General features: G+C 32.0%; 1 protein-coding gene across 2 annotated transcripts in view; it reads right to left on the reverse strand.

The window, feature by feature from the left end:
- Positions 1-12,441, reverse strand: part of LOC109835051 (protein SABRE-like) — a 75,704-nt gene extending 63,263 nt beyond the window's left edge. The window contains exons 1-2 of one of the 2 annotated variants that reach the window (XM_020403049.1): positions 12,100-12,441; positions 859-970 (exon numbers count right to left, since the gene is read on the reverse strand). In XM_020403049.1, coding sequence (XP_020258638.1) covers positions 859-970; positions 12,100-12,170 — 183 coding nt within the window. In that variant the 5' untranslated portion in view covers positions 12,171-12,441. The remainder of the gene's footprint in view (positions 1-858; positions 971-12,099) is intronic. The other variant, XM_020403051.1, reaches the window with a different exon arrangement.

A 20,417-nucleotide genomic window follows, 5' to 3' on the forward strand; every position in this document is an offset into this window, starting at 1 on the left:
AACTTGTCACAAAACCGAGTAAATGCATGAATAACGAATTGCGATCCGTTATCATGAACGATACGTCTTGAAACGTCGTATCGGTAGACAATGTGATGTTCGACGAACTTGATCACATCACTAGTTTTGACTTCTCTTAAGGGAACGACTTCAGCCCACTTAGAGAAGTAGTTTGTTATCGCAAGGATGAATCGATGACCTTTGGCTGATAGTGGAGATATCGGTCCGACAACATTCATCCCCCATGTCTCAAACAGCTACGAAATTGCTATCAGATGCAGGTCTTCGGGTGGTTTGTGAATATAGTTGGCGTGGATTTGACACGCATGGTAACGCTTGGCATAAGCAACAGCGTTGTTGATCATTTTGGGCTAATAATAGCCCATGATAGACATTAAATTCTTGAAATATTGTGAAGTGAGATACAAATCATTCTTTTGTGGGAGTTTGAAAGGCTAGTTAAAATTCCATCCTTATTACTCAAATGTTGTATGTTATGTCAAAGGCTCAGAAACCTATAACTTTGACAATTTTTATGGCCTCAAGCATATTAATAGAACCTGGTATTAATCCTTACTACTTGATTAATCAATTGGTAGCATATTACTCTGAGTACATCATAGATCTTGATGGATTATAAAATAGCTCAATTGGGTTTCACAAATTTTAGAATGAGTTTCAGTTGGATGGGATAACAAGAGTAAATGTCAAATCTAGGCATTAGTCAATTAAATGAAACTTAATGCTCAATTTGGATTAAATAATATTATTTTGCAAAATGGTTCAAAAAAAGGTAACTATCAAAGTACAACTATAATGCCAAATATACTAACATTAAACAAGTTTGTAATGAATGACCTTTGAGAACTTCACAGAAACATCCCTTAAACAATTGCATCCAGCAACACGAAACTCAACAGATGCGCGCAATATTCGGCTCAAGAACCATGCCAACAACCTCGCAGCAAATCTAAGAACAAGGAATCTAACGATTATAACCCAATAATACATAAAGGCATGTTAAGGTCTATACAAGGAACAGCTGCAAAAACAAAGATTGAAGGCAGTAGAAAAGGGAACATAAAATGAAATTCGAAAGAGAATAGAGGAATTATGCTTCCTAGTGCAAGTGTTTAACAATAGATGTCAAAATGCTAGTAGAAAACAACACAATAATTAAAAAAGTGATAGATTTGAATAACTAGGATAAACTATATGTAAAACATTGTCTGCAAACATGCATACACATGTGTAAAGGCATGCAGATTGATGGAAAAAATTACACGGTACAAACAATAGATACTCTAAAAATAACAAATATAATTGGATTTCTAACATTCTTAGCTAGCAGAATTGCATATGATCAGCTACCAAGTAACAATATCTTCAGTAACCTGCAAGGTAATTAAACCTATAGCAGCGTAAGCAGAAAAGATAGGTAATCACTCTCATTAAGAAAAAATAGGTACACACTACACGCCCTATATACTTTAGAACTCACAGAGTGAAAATGCCACCTTGGTTCCATCAGTAAATTTGTAAGTTTCCTCTATAACTAATTTCAAGTCAACTTTGCAATAGTTATGTCAAATTCTTTTATGAGCACTACTACCTTATACGATAAACATAATGTCCCTAAACAAAATTGAGTTCTCAATTTAACAGCACAATCGCAATAGTTGCAAACTCCATTGGCCCACGACCAAATGAACACAACAGCAAATAGACACTTATAAAAAGAAACATGTTCTAATATGTATGGCCAATATCGCCTTCTACTCTTTATTCTAAAAGCAAAAATAAGAACAACTCTTCCTCCCTGTACAGGACCTAGTAATCAAAGACTCACTTGTTTCATTATGCACCATGACTACCTCCTAAAAAGGCACTATTGTAGCAATATTTTGTAGTATATACAAGTACCATAGTGTTTAGTACTCTTATCTAGTGGGAAAATGAAAATAAAACAGAAGGGACCATTCTCGCCAATGAGACTAGTCCCTTCATACCATACGCACACGCATACGTCATTTTTTTCAAAAAAAAATCTCATGTTGATTTTAGTAAGATTCCAACCTAGGTTGTGGAAAGTGGAACTCGGCGCAGCAAGGTGCCGCTTAGGCTCTTTGGGGCCTAAGCGACCTTAAGTGGAAAAAGACATAAGTCAATTTTGAAGGAAGGAGGTGGTGGATGAGGTTGGAGGTTAAAGACAAATTCGCAAGTTGAGTAGAGGAGGCCTTGGATAAAGTCAGAGGTTTAAGTCACGCTTGAGAGGAGGAACGAGTGGAGTTTTGGGAGAAGAAGAAAGATGAAAAGAAGGCAGAGCAACAAAAGAGAAAGAGGCGGCGTAGCAAAATTGGCTTTAGGACTCGGTTTTAGAATCAGATTTAATTAGGGGGATTAATCAAATAGAACTCAAAACTAGAACTAGGATAATTTGAGGGATAAAACTTTATAGTGTAAGTCAATTAGAACTAGAACTAGGATAAAATTATATAGTTTAGTCAATTAGAACTAGAACTAGAACAATATTAGAATTGGGACAATGGTAAAAAATCATTCCACTTTTTCATTTCTCTATACAAAAATAAAAGTTCTAGTCTCTCAAATTATCTCAAGTTTTAGACGACTAGAACCTACTACTTATTTCTTCTTTTTTCATATTTCTTTTCTTTGCTCCCTCCTATCTTCCTCCAATGTTCATCGCCATCATCTGACCACACAATCAGATTTGTATGCCGCCCTTCTTAATCATCTCTTTATATTCTATTTTTACTGAATATTAATTAGATTTATATAATTATTTTACAGTGTATTTGAATGGGTGTTAGAGGATGGAAGGGAATGTGAAATTTTATAAAACCTTTGTATGGGAGTGTTTTTGAGGGGTTAAAGGATGGAAGGAAAGGTGAAATTTTGTAACAGTTTCCTTCCTCCCCCCAAATTGGGCGGTAGAGGGAATAAAAGAAATAGGTGTAAATTTTTACAAGATCGAAAGACAACTTTACCCTTATAATTTACTAGCCGACAAAATGTCTTAATAACATGTAAGGGTATTTATGCAACTTTAAATATATATATATATATATATATAGGACAAATTTTCAAAACCGACCCTTTTGGGTTTTTAATTGCAAAAAACGACCGGTTTTGAAAATATTTACAAAAAACGACCTGTTTAGCTGAAAACAGGTCGGTTTTTTTAAAATTTTTTGGGAAACTTCACGGGAGTTGAACTCCCGTGAAGTTTTTCTCATAACAAAACTTCACGGGAGTTGAACTCCCGTGAAGTTTGGAAAAAAAAATTTCAAAAACCGACCCAGTTTCAACTAACTGGGTCGGTTTTTATAAATAAAACTGAAATAGGTCGTTTTTTGCAATTAAAAATCCAAAGGGGTCGGTTTTGAAAATTTGTCCTATATATATATATATGTGTGTGTGTGTGTGTGTGTGTAGATATATATATATATACACATGTGTGTGTGTGTATATATATATACATATACATATATATGCATATATGTGTGTGTGTGTGTGTATGTATATATATATATACATATGCATGTGTGTGTGTGGGTGTGTGTATATATATATATATACATATACATATACATATATATGCATATATGTGTGTGTGTATGTATATACATATATATGCATATATGTGTGTGTGTGTGTGTATGTATATATATATATACATATGCATGTGTGTGTGTGTGTGTATGTATATATATATATATACATATACATATACATATATATGCATATATGTGTGTGTGTATGTATATGTATATATATATATACATATGCATGTGTGTGTGTGGGTGTGTGTATATATATATATATCCTTTAAATAATAATAAATTATTTAACCTATATTAAGAGTTATGTTATTTTGCATTTTATATTAACCTGAGGTAAGCGTTACGCTATGCGTTATCGCTATTTTCAACATTGGTCGTCAATATGTTCATTATAACTGAAAAGCTAAGATTAAACACCTTGATCATCAAAATTAACCATAAATCCATAATATAAGAATCAAAACTATCGTAAGAGTATGACTAATATGTATTCGGATATTTTGAATACGGATACGAATATTTCACTATAAAACTATATCTGTAAACATATCCTACCAGTTATAGATTTGAGTAACCATATCCGTACATTTACGGATATTTCCTTGTATACGAATTCAGTTTAGCACACCTACTCGTGGGTTGTAGAGAAGTAAGGTCGACTAAAGTCGTGGCTCCGAGTGAGGACACCTTTTGATATGGCCCTCCTTAAGAAGGGTAGCGTCAGTGTTGGTCGAATCGTTCTGCCTAGGGTAGAGTCGCTCTAATGCTTAGCCAGAATGGACACGTGTCAACTCATGGGAGAGGATTAATACTTAGTCATTTCTATGTAGTAACTTTGGTGCCTTTCACTTGGACTTAGGTGGACGAGTTTGAGAGAAATGAACTATCGACTACTAAGATTTTGAAGCTCATTTAAGAGGGATCACTGAGGATTGTATTTGATGTGACGTTCTGATGTCATGGGAGATCATGCATTAGTGTCGCCACATTCTCCAAGCTCAGAATGCATGCTAATAGAGGGTAGTGCTTTGGCTCCCAAGCGGTCCTTCAAATTCTAGGATTGATCTCAGCCATCCGTCAATAACTAGGTCGATTGCTGTGATCACGCCATATGCCGACCTTCATGTGTGTGTGTGTGTGTATATATATATATATATATATATATATATATATATATATATATATATATATATATATATATATATATATATATATATATATATATATATATATATATATATATATATATATATATATATATATATCATACTCCCTTTAAAAGAGAGAGTTGTGGAAAAACTTTTCAATGACTATATTACCCCTTTTTTGATATTACATTCTAGTACTAACTAAACTAAACTAATAATCATTGTTAATTAATTATATTATATGTCACTTTAAATTTGTATAGTTTGGTCCCTAAAACTTCCAACGCTATTGTAAAACTCAATATCATATTAACTATTAATAATGTATAATAATATATTAATAGATAATTGCATATTAATAAAATTTTAATGGAAAGAAATAAAAAAATAGAATTCTCCTAAAATTATATCATGACACTCATATAGGAAAATTACAAAGAGCATTCTTATGTTTAGGTAACAGGACAGAAGATACAGGCATAAAATTTTAGAAAATATTAGGATATTTAAGTGCAGCAAGATATGTTATCTTAAATTTTAAAAAAAAGTGTAGCAAGATACAAGTAGAGGTATATAAGTATAATTTTGGTAAATTATAAGGTATATAAGTTCAGTTAAGGCTATAAAAGATTTGAAACATTTGTTATCTACAAAAATAGTATATGATCTCATTGATAATCATACTCTCTTTAAAAGAGAGAGTTGTGAAAAAATTTTCCAATGACTATATTACCCCTATTCTTTTTTGATATTACATTCTAATACTAACTAAACTAAATTAATTATCATTGTTAATTAATTATATTATATGTCACTTTAAATTTGTATAATTCGGTCCATAAAACTTCCAACGTTATTGTAAACTCTACATCATATGAACTATTAGTCATGTATAATAATATATTAAATTATTAATAGATAATTACATGTTAATAAAGTATTTATGGAAAGAATAAAAAACATAGAATTGTCCTCAAATTATATCATGACACTCAAATAGGAAAATTACAAAGAGCATTCTTATGTTTAGGTAACAAGACAAAAGGTACAAGCATAAAATTTTAGAAAACATTAGGATATTTAAGTGTAGCAAGATATGCTATCTTAAATTTAAAAAAAAAGTATAGCAAGATACAAGTGGAGGTATATATAGTATAATTTTGGTAAATTATAAGGTATATAAGTTCAGTTAAGCCTATAAAAGATTTGAAACATTTGTTATCTACAAACGATAGTATATGATTTCATTGATAAATAACATTCATCATAAAATATGAGGCCACATGCATAGCTTATATTTATATAGTAAAGGAGATGTGGAAAAATTAAAGCATCATATTTTGAATGAGTCTCAAGATTTTGAATTATTTCCTAAAATTATATAATTCGCTTAAAAAATTTCAGAAGAGGTTTTCGAATGACTACTATAAAGTGTTGAACATCGGATAAATATTGAACAAATAAAATCCACGATATCGGATTGCAAAAATCATGGATATGTATATAATACTGGGTGTCATATGGGATAATATTCATACATAACATGATATGTAATATGTAATCTAACATATTAATAAATTTTAAACACAAGAATTTGTATCAAGATATATGTTTAAGCTTTGGGAGAGCTAAGAGTGGAGAGATTTGGGAGAAGAATTGTGGCCTTTGTGTGTTTTGAGGGCTCTGATTTTGTTTCCCAAACACGATCCAAACCCGAGCCCACTATCAAATTAAAAATGACACGATTTTCTCAATATCTTCAAAGGGATATATCGGCCCTATTTTCGACAGCGGTCGATATTAAAAAAATTACCAAACAAAAGAAAATAGTATAAAATATTATCGAGATAAAGTCTTTAACTCAATATATTAGCTGATATAGCAACATATCCACCGATATTTAATACAATGCCTGTAAGAGCAAATATGTAAATGTTATTTTGATATTAATTCTTTGACTTTAAATGTCCGATAGTCCCTCAAAATTTTAAAAAATCTCATAATTTTAGGTCTAATATTAAATTATTAAAGTTTTAATAGAAAAATTATAAATAAGTCATATTTAAAAGAAAAGTTAATTTTTAAAAAACCCTCTCAACTATGGGGATTGTCTTAAAAACCCACTCAACTAATTCAATTTAACAAAAGCCCCCTATTCTGGGAGGTGTTATAAATAACCCCTCTTAATTTCGGTGCAATTTTAGAAAATACATCTCAACTATAGCGTGTCTCATAATAACTCCCCTAATCTTTTACACTTCTATCAACAAACCCTCTTAATGTAGTTACCTCAATATGTGATTTGGACAAAATACCATCTTGAAGAAAGTAATTTTAATAAAAAAAGAGACCTTAAACTAATAATAAAAAGACCATAACTAATTTACAATTCTTTTTCCTCTATATCACCTATTTTTCTTTCATCCGGCAAAAATTAAGGTAATTCTTTTATAGTTGATGGATATTTTGGTCTTTCCAAGTCAAGTACTTGTCACATAATAGATAAGACATAATGATATTAGTTTTGAGAGGTTAAGTTTAGTTTCCAAGTCAAGTACTTGTCACATAATAGATAAGACATAATGATATTAGTTTTGAGAGGTTAAGTTTAGATGAGAAAAGTTCACAAAAATTTAATTTTTTTAAGGTGAGATAAATTATCTATAAAATACCCAAAACTTGACAGAGATTTACTCAGTTTTAAATAGTGGGGGGAGGGGGAAGAGGCTAAGTGGGTTGACATGCCTCCAATAGTTGAGTGGGAGTTTTCTAAAATTAACCTTAAATAAAAGCACAACTTAAGGCTCATGTGACATTAATTTACCTTAAATAAAAGCACAACTTAAGGCTCATGTGACATTAATTTTATACGAGTGGAGTTTATAGCATGTCTATCACTCAATGGACTGGTTTGAGTTATTTATCCTTAAATTACCCTGCACATCAACTCTGAAAATCTTTTGCTATAAGAATCTCTAAGAGAAATTTAATATTTATTTGGGATGGATATGTGATCCTTCTAATTTCCCTCAATTTTTATGATTTGTAATAAATTATTTAACAAAATAAATTAAGTTATTATTTTATATTACTCACCTTCTTATAAGTTTATGAAGCTCATAGCTTAGATATGAATATTGTTGTAGATATTATATTCTTCTAACTTCTTAAGCTAAACCTTTGGATGTTGTTTGATATTGGATATATATGAATTATTTTATTAAAATACAATCTATTGGATATATATGAATTATTTTATTAAAATACAATCAATATGAATGCATAATATGTATAAATCATTCTCAGACTATATTTTATAATTTTCTAAAACTAGAGAGTAATCATTTTGACAAATCAATTAGTAATTGGGAAGATGTAAAAAGAGTACAACGTCATATTTTGGAATTGATCAAATAGTTTATATTTTCTTTCTTGATTGAATTTGCATATTCTTTTAGAAAATTGTAGAAAAAATTTCTTGAATATCTATAATGCTTAGTCGCCGGATAAACAACGGAAGTAAACAACAAATGGAAGTGATTTTTTATAACTGAACAAAATCCTTAATGACTAGATAAAACCTACTATTTTTCTTTGATGAATTCAAGACTTTATTTTTTCATTAATAATTATAGTTTTTTAGTATTGGTCCCTTACGTCATTAATATTTAGAAATTATACATTCAAATTACTAATCAATCTTAAATTATTAATATTTTAAGGCTTTAAGTGTAACTATTTCTTTGGAAGACAAAATGTTAAAGCCAAACATGGAAATATCTAAAAAAAAGTTAATAATTTAAAGTTTTTTACAACCATGTTATAGTAAATAAATAAACTTAAAGTAAATAACTAAATTATCTGACCACGTGCAGTGCACATGCATTCCACCTAGTATATATATATATAGAGAGAGAGAAAATGGGTATGCTTGGTACCAAGCATAAATTTTGTGTTTGGCAGTGAGGTGTCTTATTCTCATCCACTCATTCTAATTCTCAACCACTCACAATCCATGTGAATGTGGCCCTCAATTTCAATGAGTGGATGGGAATATGTCACCTCACTACCAAGTACAAAAACTTGTGTTTGGTACCAAACATACCCATTTTTCTCATACATACACACATATATGTATATATATATATTCACTTCACTTCCATCCCCTTTATTAGAACTCCCAAACAAGGTGGATTAAGTTTACTTATGCTCCCCTTACTACACTCAAACAATATTTTATCTTTTCTCTCTCCTTCCCTAGCTTTCCTTTCCAATATTTACCTTTCCTTTTCTTCCCGCAGTAAACTTCCAAACAAAGCATTAAAGTAAAAGATCATAGATCCATAATTTACTAAAAATTATTGAAGTTAAGATATGAGGTAAATAGATTTGGGGGTACAAGAAAAAAAAGATAGAAAAAAGTTAATTTTTTTAGACTTTTACTTTAATAATTCATAACAATAAAAAAATTGAATTATTATTATGATAATTATTAATAAACAATAGCAAGTTTAAGAATATGAAATAGTGGTTATATCATCAAATGCAAAAATTGCACACTTCTTGATCATCACAAATTAACCTACATCATTTTATCAAAATATCGCACTTCAAAAATTGTTCCCAATTATCCCACTAAAATATCCCACCATCAAAAAATTGTCCCACTTCAACAATTGTTCCACTTTTTATAAAAATGATCCAAGTGACTAACCCCTCTTAAGGTATTTGGAAAACCGATTAGTTTTTCTAAAGCGAGTCAAGTTTCATGACAACTTTTGTGACTTTCGTGTTGATTTTGTATCCACACCTACTTTTGGACACGCTTTTACAAGAAGAAATCGGGTCGACTACTTAATACGGAACTTTGGCCCCACGAGAAGCGGCTCTGTGACCAAAGCATTTAAGCAGGACTATTTAACACTTTATGAAACACTAATTCCAACGGTTTCTTATGTATTTTATGTCATTGAAAAACGTTTAAATTCAGCAGCACTTATTCTGCTAGTGTCAATTCATTTAAAGATGTGCTAGTAAATGTGTTCGAACTTCTACAACAAGTATAGAATGACACTGATAATTCTTTACAAACCAAGTAGGTCCTTGCTTTTTTATCATCTAGGCTTTTATTTATTAAGAATTAAATAATGCACTTATGACTTATGAAGATCTCCTTAAGCAGTTCAAGGAGCAGAGCTGAAAGGTGAAATACTTGCATATAATGGTCAAAGGCATGTCATGAATCTCCAGGCTCCAGCTAAAGTGAAATTGAATTCTAAGACAAGATCTTTCCCGATGATGGAAAATTTTGACTTCGCATGAAATATGATGGAAATACAGAGTGCGATATCAAAAGTTATAAATATGATGAAATAAAAGTGTGATATCAAAAGTTATACTCATTATAAGTTCAAAAAATGTCTTAGTTTGAAAAAATGTTACTCAAATCTATGTTCAAGACACTAATGTCAAATTACTTATTCCTGAATAGGGAAGAAAATTTTAGATGATTATTAGCTTGCAATCTTCCACATCCAAATAGTTTTGAACTTTCCTTAAGTACATTTAGCAATAAATTGTCAAAATATCAACAAATAACATAACATTAATGAGGCATGAAGATTTCAATAAATTTAACAAACTATTCAATTAGTCACGAACATCATAAAGTAATAATAAATTTATCAATGAATTAATACACACTAACCCGATTGCTCCACCCATGCCCATTCAGATTTATTGATCCAATGGCTACCCTTGGATCCCACTTCTATATAAGCCCTTAGCCCACATTTGAGGCTAGGCTTCTCTTAGCATGATGATAATTGTAATCGTTTTATCTCTCCTCTTTCATTTCTTCCCCCTTTGGTTTCTTAGCTTTAATGGTAGGATTGATCTCCTTTTCTTTCGGGTAGTTTCATTTTGCAGTTCAATTTTATGGTTAGTTATGTCCAGCAGCAGTGTAGCCATAAATTGAACTTCAAAAATAATAATAATTAATTGGCAATCTCATTTGATAACAAGGATACTTTTTGAGAGAAAGGATGGGATCTCAAACCCCAAAAAAGCCCAACAAAATATTATATATGAAATGGTCGTTTAAAAAAAAAGAAAAAGAGTACCCTCAAATCCAAAAGTATAGTCAGGATATAATAAAAACCAGCCCCAATAAAATAATGACAACAAGTTTGAAAATAACATTCCAAGATTTTGTTATTTCTTGAAAGTGTTACATAATTACATCATTACAAATAGTATAAAAAATATCACATTTGATATATTTTACTATGCAGTCATTCATCTAGTGATCTACCATGTGGTTATGCAACTTAGTTTTCACAATTTTCATAGCCTAAAATACTCTCTCAACAATTGCATTTGCAATGGGTAAAATCAATCTGAACTTTACAAGCTTATAAACAAAGGTATAGACCACATCTTTTAATCTCCATCATTTTTTCTGCAAGACTTGAAATTCCATTTTAAGTGTAGAAACTCACTTTTGGAACGTACACCACGGATGAATGTCTCAAATTGACTATTGAGAATCAGAAGCTTCAATGGTGAAAAACAAAGAGGGTGAAGCTTAGCGAGATGAATTAACTTTTGCTTGTTTAATGCACCAAAAGAACTATTAAGGTTTAGGCAAATAATATATCGCATCTTTATGAGAGCATAATTCAATGGGCCTTTGAGTCCTTTGTTCGTTTCAACACTCTTTTAGCATGAATTAGGGCTCAAGCTGGAGCGCACTTAAAAAATTACACCTAAATAACTTGCTCCACAACACAGGTTAGGATTCTCTTTCAAGCACATGTTATCACACTTGCCTCCTATGTGACTCATTTAATAAGTGAAATATTAAATAGAAACATTATCTTCATTGATAACCTAGTTGTGATATCCGTTCGACATTAACCCTGACCAGATCTCAGCCAACGTGAAAATCTATTAGGAGCTAATCATATACATTTAGTTCAATATGTGGATTTGATCGATGCTTTTTAGTTTCCTGACAAAAAGAGAATTTGAACACATCAATTGATTTCTATTTTCTTCAATGTCCCATCATACGTGCCTACTGACTCTTGAATCTTGATGGGTAACGATTATGCTGGATCACTAGCAACAAAATTCAAGTACGCGTTAGTGACAAGAACTTAACATTTCTAATTACTTGAGATAGTGAAGAGAACCTTACATGTCCAATTAAACTACATGGCTGTTTCCAGTTATTGTTGCTATAAACTGGTATCTTTGCTTCAAGTCTAGAGGTAATTATGGTGAAAATGATAAATCTGAACTTATAATGAAGATGATCACTAATTTGGGAGTGCAAACAAATCAACAAAAATCACAAGACTTACACAAAGACAATCCAGCCGAGGAAGGCGAAGACAAGGAAAGCGAGCAGGAACTTGACCGGAGAAGACGCCATCTCCGAGATCCCCGCTCACCAAAACCCTAGGGCACTCCCTAGGAAAAGTAAACGAGAGGCCTCATCCGAGCAAAGAACGGAGCCCTAATTCGCCAGAATTGAAGGAATTGGAGGAGATCTGCGATAAAAAAGCGGCGACTTTTATCTTTCTTGAGATCCAGAAGAGAATAGGGTTTGAATCTGAGGGTCAGGGATCCGATCGGAGGAAGGAGAACTGTTCCGGTTAATGCGAATCTGATGACAGGGGAGAGAGAGAGAGGGAGAGAGAAGAGAGAGAGTGAATGAGTTGTTAAATAGGGTTCTTTTTAGATATTAATCCCTTACATATGCTGAAATTGCATATCAGGCCCTCACATCTTGATAATGGCATATTAGTCCCTTTAAAAACCCTATTAAATATTGTTTCATGCCCATTTTTTGTAATTTATAAAGTTTTGAAGATTTTAAAATTATTATCTAATATCTAATATAATACTATTCTAAATCTAACCTAATCTATCTAATTTAATCTAATCTGATATTGAAAGTGTGAATAATGTTAAAAATTTTCCCCATAATAGCCTCTAATGTGTATTTGCATGTACAATTATTATATCATAAAAATATTTTTACTTGTTATGGGTATCCATGTAATTTTATGTCAATTGATGTCATACACATTAGTATCAATATTAAATGATTAAAACGCATGCATACATGTATTAAATTCATAAATAAAAAATTGATAAGATAAAAAGATAGGGTAAAGTTATTTAGTGGGAGATTAAATGATCAAGTAAAATATATTCTTACTTAAACTTCAAATAGTCTTCTTTTATGGTTCAAAATTAAATCGTACACATAGAGTCTTCTCACCTTCATTCAACATCCTAATGGCCACCATTTTATTTAACGATTCTAAATAAATTAATGTATACAATGAGTTCATGTCATTAGATGATGAATAGTGATACCCATCTGTTATGGGCTAATATTTAAATTTAAGAACCATATTGTTTAAACTATTTTTGCATTGCTTCATCTTCCACATAAAACCTTTTAAATCCACTATAATTCTTCTTTTATATTACTAACTTCCATATAATAAATTTGCTCTAAACCATTTAGGGTCCTCTACATTTCTAATACCCCCAATTCTTTTTGATCATTTTGGATTCTACCACTTCATTTCTTGGGATCCAACAAGAAGATAAAAGAATTTGCATTGCTAATCCCTTTATTACGTACATTGCTTAGTTTCTATGTTATTCTATTTTATTCGTGCCTTTAGCGCACACAGGAGTCGAATTCAAGCCCTCCACGAGGGAGCGATATGGTTTTGTCATGTGACTTACTAGGCCGCCCTATGTTATTCTATTTTAAAAGAGTTTATCTTCATTTTAAATATTTTTCCCTCACTGTAAATATTCATGGCATTATATTGAAAGTAAATAAACTTTTTCTATAATATATACTAAAAAGTTTGATGGATAAAAACTCATGTAGCATGGCGTAGGTATAAACAGTAGTAACACTATAATATTATTTTTAATAAGAACTTGTTTGGTTGATTTGAAGTATCAGAAGTGAGAAGTAGATCAAATCTATCATAAAATTATGAAATAGGAAATAACAGAAGTAATATTTTTTGTTTATTTCATAAAATTTTGGAAGCAGAGGAAATAGTATTTCTTCCACTTTATTCACTTTTTTTATTTGGATAGAAATAAAAAATATTGCTATGAAGAGAGAAAGAGGATTTTGTAGAATCTTATTTAGAAATAGAAAATATCCATGTAATAAAAAAATAGTTTTATTCCTAAATTGATTTTAATTTAATGTAGAAGATGATGGCATATATGATATACTTCTCAAGTAGTTCCTATATTATTATGCTTTAAAAGAATCATTTGAATTTGAATTTTTATCCATATTTGTAAATATTCGAAGTGTTATATTGAAAGTAAATTATTTTTTTCCTATAATACATGGTGAAATTTTTGATGGAGAAAAACCCACACGCAGCAAGGCGTAGGTATAACAATAGTAATACTCAGGGACAAATCTAGGATTGTTCAGTTGGGGGTGATAATGTAAATCAAGCTTGTTATCAAATCAAAAGCTAAAGCAAACGAACTAATTTAAAAGCTAATATATTATGCAAAATTAATTAATGTTAAAAAGGTGCTTATATTAATTAGAAAAAAAGTTTAAAAACTCAATTTAAATATCTCGGCAAAGAAATACTCAATTATTTTTCTAATTCAGTAGTAAATTCAAAAGGAATTAAATTTTTAGATCCAAATTATAATTATGAAAAGGAAAAAAAAAAGATGAAACTCTAATACCAATAATAATTGAACAGTACTTCTTAGAAACAAGGAACCGACGAATTGACCATTACTGGCTCTCTTCTCTCTTTCTTGGATATCAATATCAAAAGAAATTGTTCGTTATTGTCAAGTACGCATGAATAATAATTTATTGCAAAGGAGGAAGATGCAGACTTAATATTTTTGGCAAATGGGAGTTTCTATTATCAGCATAATCAAGTATGAGGGCATGAGTGATATGAAGTATCTCGCTCAACCGGGAGGCGGTGTGATTCCCAGCATAGCACAAGATATTATCGGGGGAGGTGAGTCTCACTCCCTATGGGGTAATATGCCAGTAGCAAGTGTAGCTCTGTCGAAGCACAGCTATATTTTAAGTTAGGCTTAGATACTAGTTAAAAGTGGTTGTGGGAGGTAGAGAGAGTGGCGCTTAGCCAGGGCGCCAGGGGCGCCCCCTGCGCCCCCCCCGTGTGCGCCCCCACAGCCGGCCAATTCATCTCTAGAAAAATATTATTTTTACGAAGGGCTTGTTTGGCTAACATGAAGTATCAGAGTAAGATAGAACAAAACTATTCTAAATTTATGAAATAGGAAGCACCATTACTATTGTGTTTATTTCGAATGTGTTTGGGTTGAGAGAAAGGGATAGAAAAGAGAAGGAAATAGGAAGGAAAAAAGAAAGGATAAAAAAGAATGTGATAAGAAAAGAAAATGATATTTTTTTTACTGTTTGGTTAGAAAGAATATTATAACGAAAGTTAGAAGAGAATTCATAAGAGAGTCATTTTCTCTTGTTTAGTTACCTTTTTGAGAAAAGTAGGTAGAAAATTATTACAACATAATTTTGATCCATACTTTTTGGAATTAGATTTAGATTTTAAATAATTTACAAAAAATAATTAAATTAAATTGTGATTTTACCATATTTTCAAAAAATTTATAACGAAACATGTTTGCACAATCTTAACTCAAGAAAATTGAGTCAAATTTACGATGACTCTAATTTGCATACAATCTTACATGGTTTTGGACTAGCAAATTATTCATAAGCTCAGGTGAAGAAAGATGATTTCGAAGAAGGTCTAGAAAATAATGCAGGTCAAGCATAATTATTCAAAATCAGTATCATTCATATCATAGGAAGTAACAAGTTAATAAACTTATATTTTAAAAAATGGGCAATTTCCTTACACAAAAACTTGAGTGGTCATCAACATCAAGTTTGTAAAGACTAATAGGTAGAAGCACAACCGCAATTTCACTAATTAGAGAATAACATTTCTCACACATAATATTTGTAGAAAAAGACCAAGGAAGGAACCAAAATAGAACCATAGAATGCATTCAGGTAAAAAATGAACTAGTCATGCTCTAACCTAAGCAAATCTAAAGTAAATGTCATAATATTCCTAATATAAAGTAAAATCCATTTCTGGTCACAAATTCTATTGCAATCAATTTCATATAGAAAATCTTAACAAAAAAGAGAGAGATACATCTGCTGAAGTCCTTAATTTTTGACTTTAGTGAGCCCATCAAAACATCACTCTCGCATTCTTCATCCCCTAAAATTAATTCAAAAAATTCAAATAAGTACAATATAAACATCAGAACCTAAAAACAAAGTATTAACATTCTTTTAGAAGAAAACTAGAAACTACCACTCATCGTGTCATGGTTTCTTTCTTAAGACTAATCATCAGAATCTTATAACATGACAAGAAAGATGCTTCAACTAATTTTTCCATGTAATAGTCCTAACAATTATTATCAATTTACTTCATGTTCTCACATGAGTCAGTTTTCATGAGTTTGAGAGTCATTGGTTTGAAGGATGTGAGGATTGGTTTGCTGACTTATTAGTTGAAGGGATATTTTTTTGTCGAACTACATATGAATACTTAAGAATGTGTTCTGTTTAGAAGAAAATTTTGAGCTAAGGCATGCGTGCAGCAGTGTTATATCAAGTGAATAGCTAAGTGTATCTTTAACGAGAAGCCGACACGTGTCCATTTTAACTAGATACCTAATATGTTATACTTTGGAAGGTTTGACTTGAATAGCTTCAACACCCCTTCCGGGTCAATAATTTTCGAGATCGACTAAAAATACGGTACTTATTGGCCTACTAGCAAGATCGAGATAAGAGACGTCCTCACTCGACTTGCCATCCATGTCAACCCCCTTCCCTTCAGCACTTGACCCTTCTAGGTCGATAACCTTCGAGATCGACTAAAAAGATGACACTTGTTGACCTCCAATGAGATGAATTGAAAGATGGTGTGTCCTCAGGTCCTTGCCGATAGTCGATTGCTATCACATTAAATGAATGATCAGAGTCATCATTTCTCTAGCACTGAAAGTCTTTATGACTCATCGGACCTCGTCAGCACCATACACATTCTGTCACCTTCACATTAGACATTTAGGTGAATCACCCCCTCTACAGCCAACACATGTAAAGTAGATGATGACTGAACTGCTTGCTTGACTCGGCTGAAGTTCCGCATCTACCCTTTAGATCTGTTATAAAAGGAAAGTGATGTCTGCTGCCTAGGATAAGCAATCTCTTGCTAAGAACTATACTATTTCCATACTTCTCCACTCATGCTCTGTACTGACTTGATCGTCGGAGGAACCATTGGAGATCCTAACTTCGACCTCTTACATGTTCTTCATGTTTAGGATAGGATTCTCGGCCTAAGATACAGCTGTTTGAAGGAGATTGAGGACCTAACCTTCTTAGTCCACACATAAACTCCCTGTTCGATAACTGACATCAACAGTCTCGTACCCACCGTGGGGCTCATGTTGGCCTTCTTGTTTTGATGATGTTTAACAAATAATTTATTACTAATGTTGTTTGTCTAGTGTCTGTGCATTCCTATGTATTGTAGACAAACAACGTTGTTGGAGGATGGATGGATTGAGCCTACACGTTCATATCAAGAGGAGGTTGGCGGAATTGTGGAGTGAAGCATCGTACAATTCAAGTTCAAGATCCAAGTTTAGCTTCATCCGCAACGTGTACCAAGTTGAGCTCAATGAAGATCAAGATCAAGCTTGGGTAATCTAGTTTAGGATTTATACTATGTGTGTTTAATACATTAAGCTTAATTATCTATACACACACATTTATTGGTTTCTTCGTATATATATATAGTTATATATATATACATAAGTTTTAGTTTCTATGCATATATATAGTTATATATATACATACATGTGTTTTGAGTTTTTATGATTATATATATGAAATTATATATTTCATATTTTCTATTGTGTTTTTGAAAACATTGCATAGAATATGCAATTTTGTGAAAATATTGTATTCTTAGTTTGTAGACTTGAATATCAGTTTATACATGTTTTACTAAGTCTATAAAAACATTTCACAAAGTTTCAAAAGTTGGTTTATGTCAAAACATCAAAATTCAAGTATCTCATATTTTCATGTTTTGGACTATTTTGTAAAATGATGATATTTTTCATTTGGGAAGTCCTTTTTCGAAACCAGTCATTGTAGCAGGTTTATTATCATGTCTACAATCATTCCCCAAAGTTTTACATTTTTTGGAATTTATTTGATATTTTTAAACAGTGTTTTAAAATCAGACAAACAGTTTTTCAGAACCTGTCATATCTGTTTTCGGTCGACCGCACCGGTCGACCGAACCTGAGGTCAAAAGTTCACTGGGCGACAGAGAGTCTGTCGGTCGACCGGTCCGGTCGACCGAAAGCTCCATCGGTCGACCGCACCAGTCGACCGATGATGGTCCAGAACGTTTCTTCGTGTTTTGCTCTCCATCGGTCGACCGACAGAATTTCCGGTCGACCGACAATAGATCCGTTGCTTTTCGTGCCTAGGGAGAGGTTGTAACCGAGCACTTGAGGGAGATACGGCTAGGTCCAACACTTAGTGGGTGTAGAGTGGGATTACAATAGTGTGTTGATTGTAAAGTTTTCGGTTAGCTAGAAAACCGAGTGTGAGGTGTAAACGTTGTTCGGGTGAACGTAGAAAACCCGGTTGATAGTGGATTTCTCCCCGGGAGTGGGGAGCGGAGACGTAGGACGGAAGGTCCGAACTCCGTGATCGTCTTTGTGTGTTTGTGATTGTCTTGGCGTCTCACTTGTGCTTATTGTTCATATCATTCTTGTCGCCATTATCTATTGTTCACATTGTCCACTATCTTGTTTATCTTGTTTATGTTTATATCACCCTTAGTTTATATATCCTTGCATATATATTTCATCATATAGGATATATCTTATTGTTTACATTGCTTATCCTAGCTTACAAATATTGTTGTACTTCATACTTGCAGAATATATTTATTAATTAGTTTTAATTGGTATTTAATCGGATTAGATTAGCATAAGACCCTAATCACCCCCCCTCTAGGGTCTAACAATTGGTATCAGAGCTTGGTGCTCTTTGATTTAAGGTCTAATCGCCTTGAGTTAAAGATCCAAGTTAGCTTTTTGTGCTAATCTATTTTTGAGCTTTATTTGTATCTTGCTTGCATACATTTTCTTATTATGGACATACATTGTGCATCTTGTTTAGGCTATGATCCTGTTATTGCTCCTAAAATAAATAATCTCCCCTATGACCAATGGTGTTCTAGATTTAACATATTTGTTAGATCTAAACAATCCGATTTATGGGAAGTTATTGAAAATGCTTATATTATACCCACTTCGGAAAAATCTAAGTGGAGTAGCAATGATAAAAGAATGTTTAATATGAACAAGCTTTTGTTAGAATATTTGTTTAATGCCTTTGACTCATCCTTTTCTAACAAATTTGTTCATTTTGATAGTGCTTACAATTTATGGAAATTCATAGAAGCACATCAAGGCAACTTGGAGGAAATCCAACGTAGTTTGGAGGATTATTCTTCAAGTGAGTGTGGAGCATCATCATGCACACGGCCACTAGGCGATAGCCCTAGTGTGGTAAGCGATTCGGAATCCGATAGTGATATATCCATCAATGAACTCGCTTGTGCATATGATAGATTAATGCATGCCTATACTAAGTTGCATAATAATTTTATAGATTTGAAAAGCAAGCATGTTAGTTTGAAATCCGATCATGAGTTGCTAGGTTCCAAATTTGATATCATTGCAAAAGAAAATATTGTGCTTAAAGAAAACAATGACTTATTAAATTTGGAAAATGAAAAATTAACCTCATCCATTTCTAGCTTATCTCATGCTAAGAACAATGCCATATTAGAAGTAGAGAACATTAGAAATGAGTTTAATTCTTTTACAAATGATCATATATGTTCTACTTCTAATGCTAATGCATATGTGCCTTATGATGAGTTGAATAATATTAAAAATAGAATATCATCTTTAGATTCAACTCTTAAATCATGCATTGTCAATAATAACAAGCTTATGGACATGTGTGCTAAATCTCATGCTAAAACATCTAAACATCCTATTCATCATGCACACATGTATAGCAAAGTCTACAAATGCACAAATTGCGGCTATTTAGCTAAGTTTTGCTATGATGCACATAAATCCTCCAAGACTAATGTTTCTCATCAAGCTTCATCATCACATTTTTCACATACGCATGCACATACTCATCATGTTCATCATAAGCATGCTCATGTGTTTAAATGTGATCATTGTGGTCGATTTGGTCATTTGGCCAAATTTTGTTTTGACTTAAAGAGAGTTTCACATTTGCAAAATAATTTTAAAAGATCATCCATGTTTGCAAATGTTTCTAATGTTTCTCGTGCACATGTTTATGGTTAACAAAATCAAATGGGCCTCTTTCATTACACTAATTGCAATCGGAAAGGTCATTTACATAATTTTTGTTTTGACCGTGTTCGTGCACCATATGTGCCCAAGAGGGTTCATAACCTTAGGGCTTTGAGCCTTATTGATAGGGGTCATATCTCTAACC

Source organism: Asparagus officinalis, chromosome 3 (genome assembly GCF_001876935.1).
Source record: "Asparagus officinalis chromosome 3, Aspof.V1, whole genome shotgun sequence".
Taxonomy (NCBI): Eukaryota; Viridiplantae; Streptophyta; class Magnoliopsida; order Asparagales; family Asparagaceae; genus Asparagus; species Asparagus officinalis.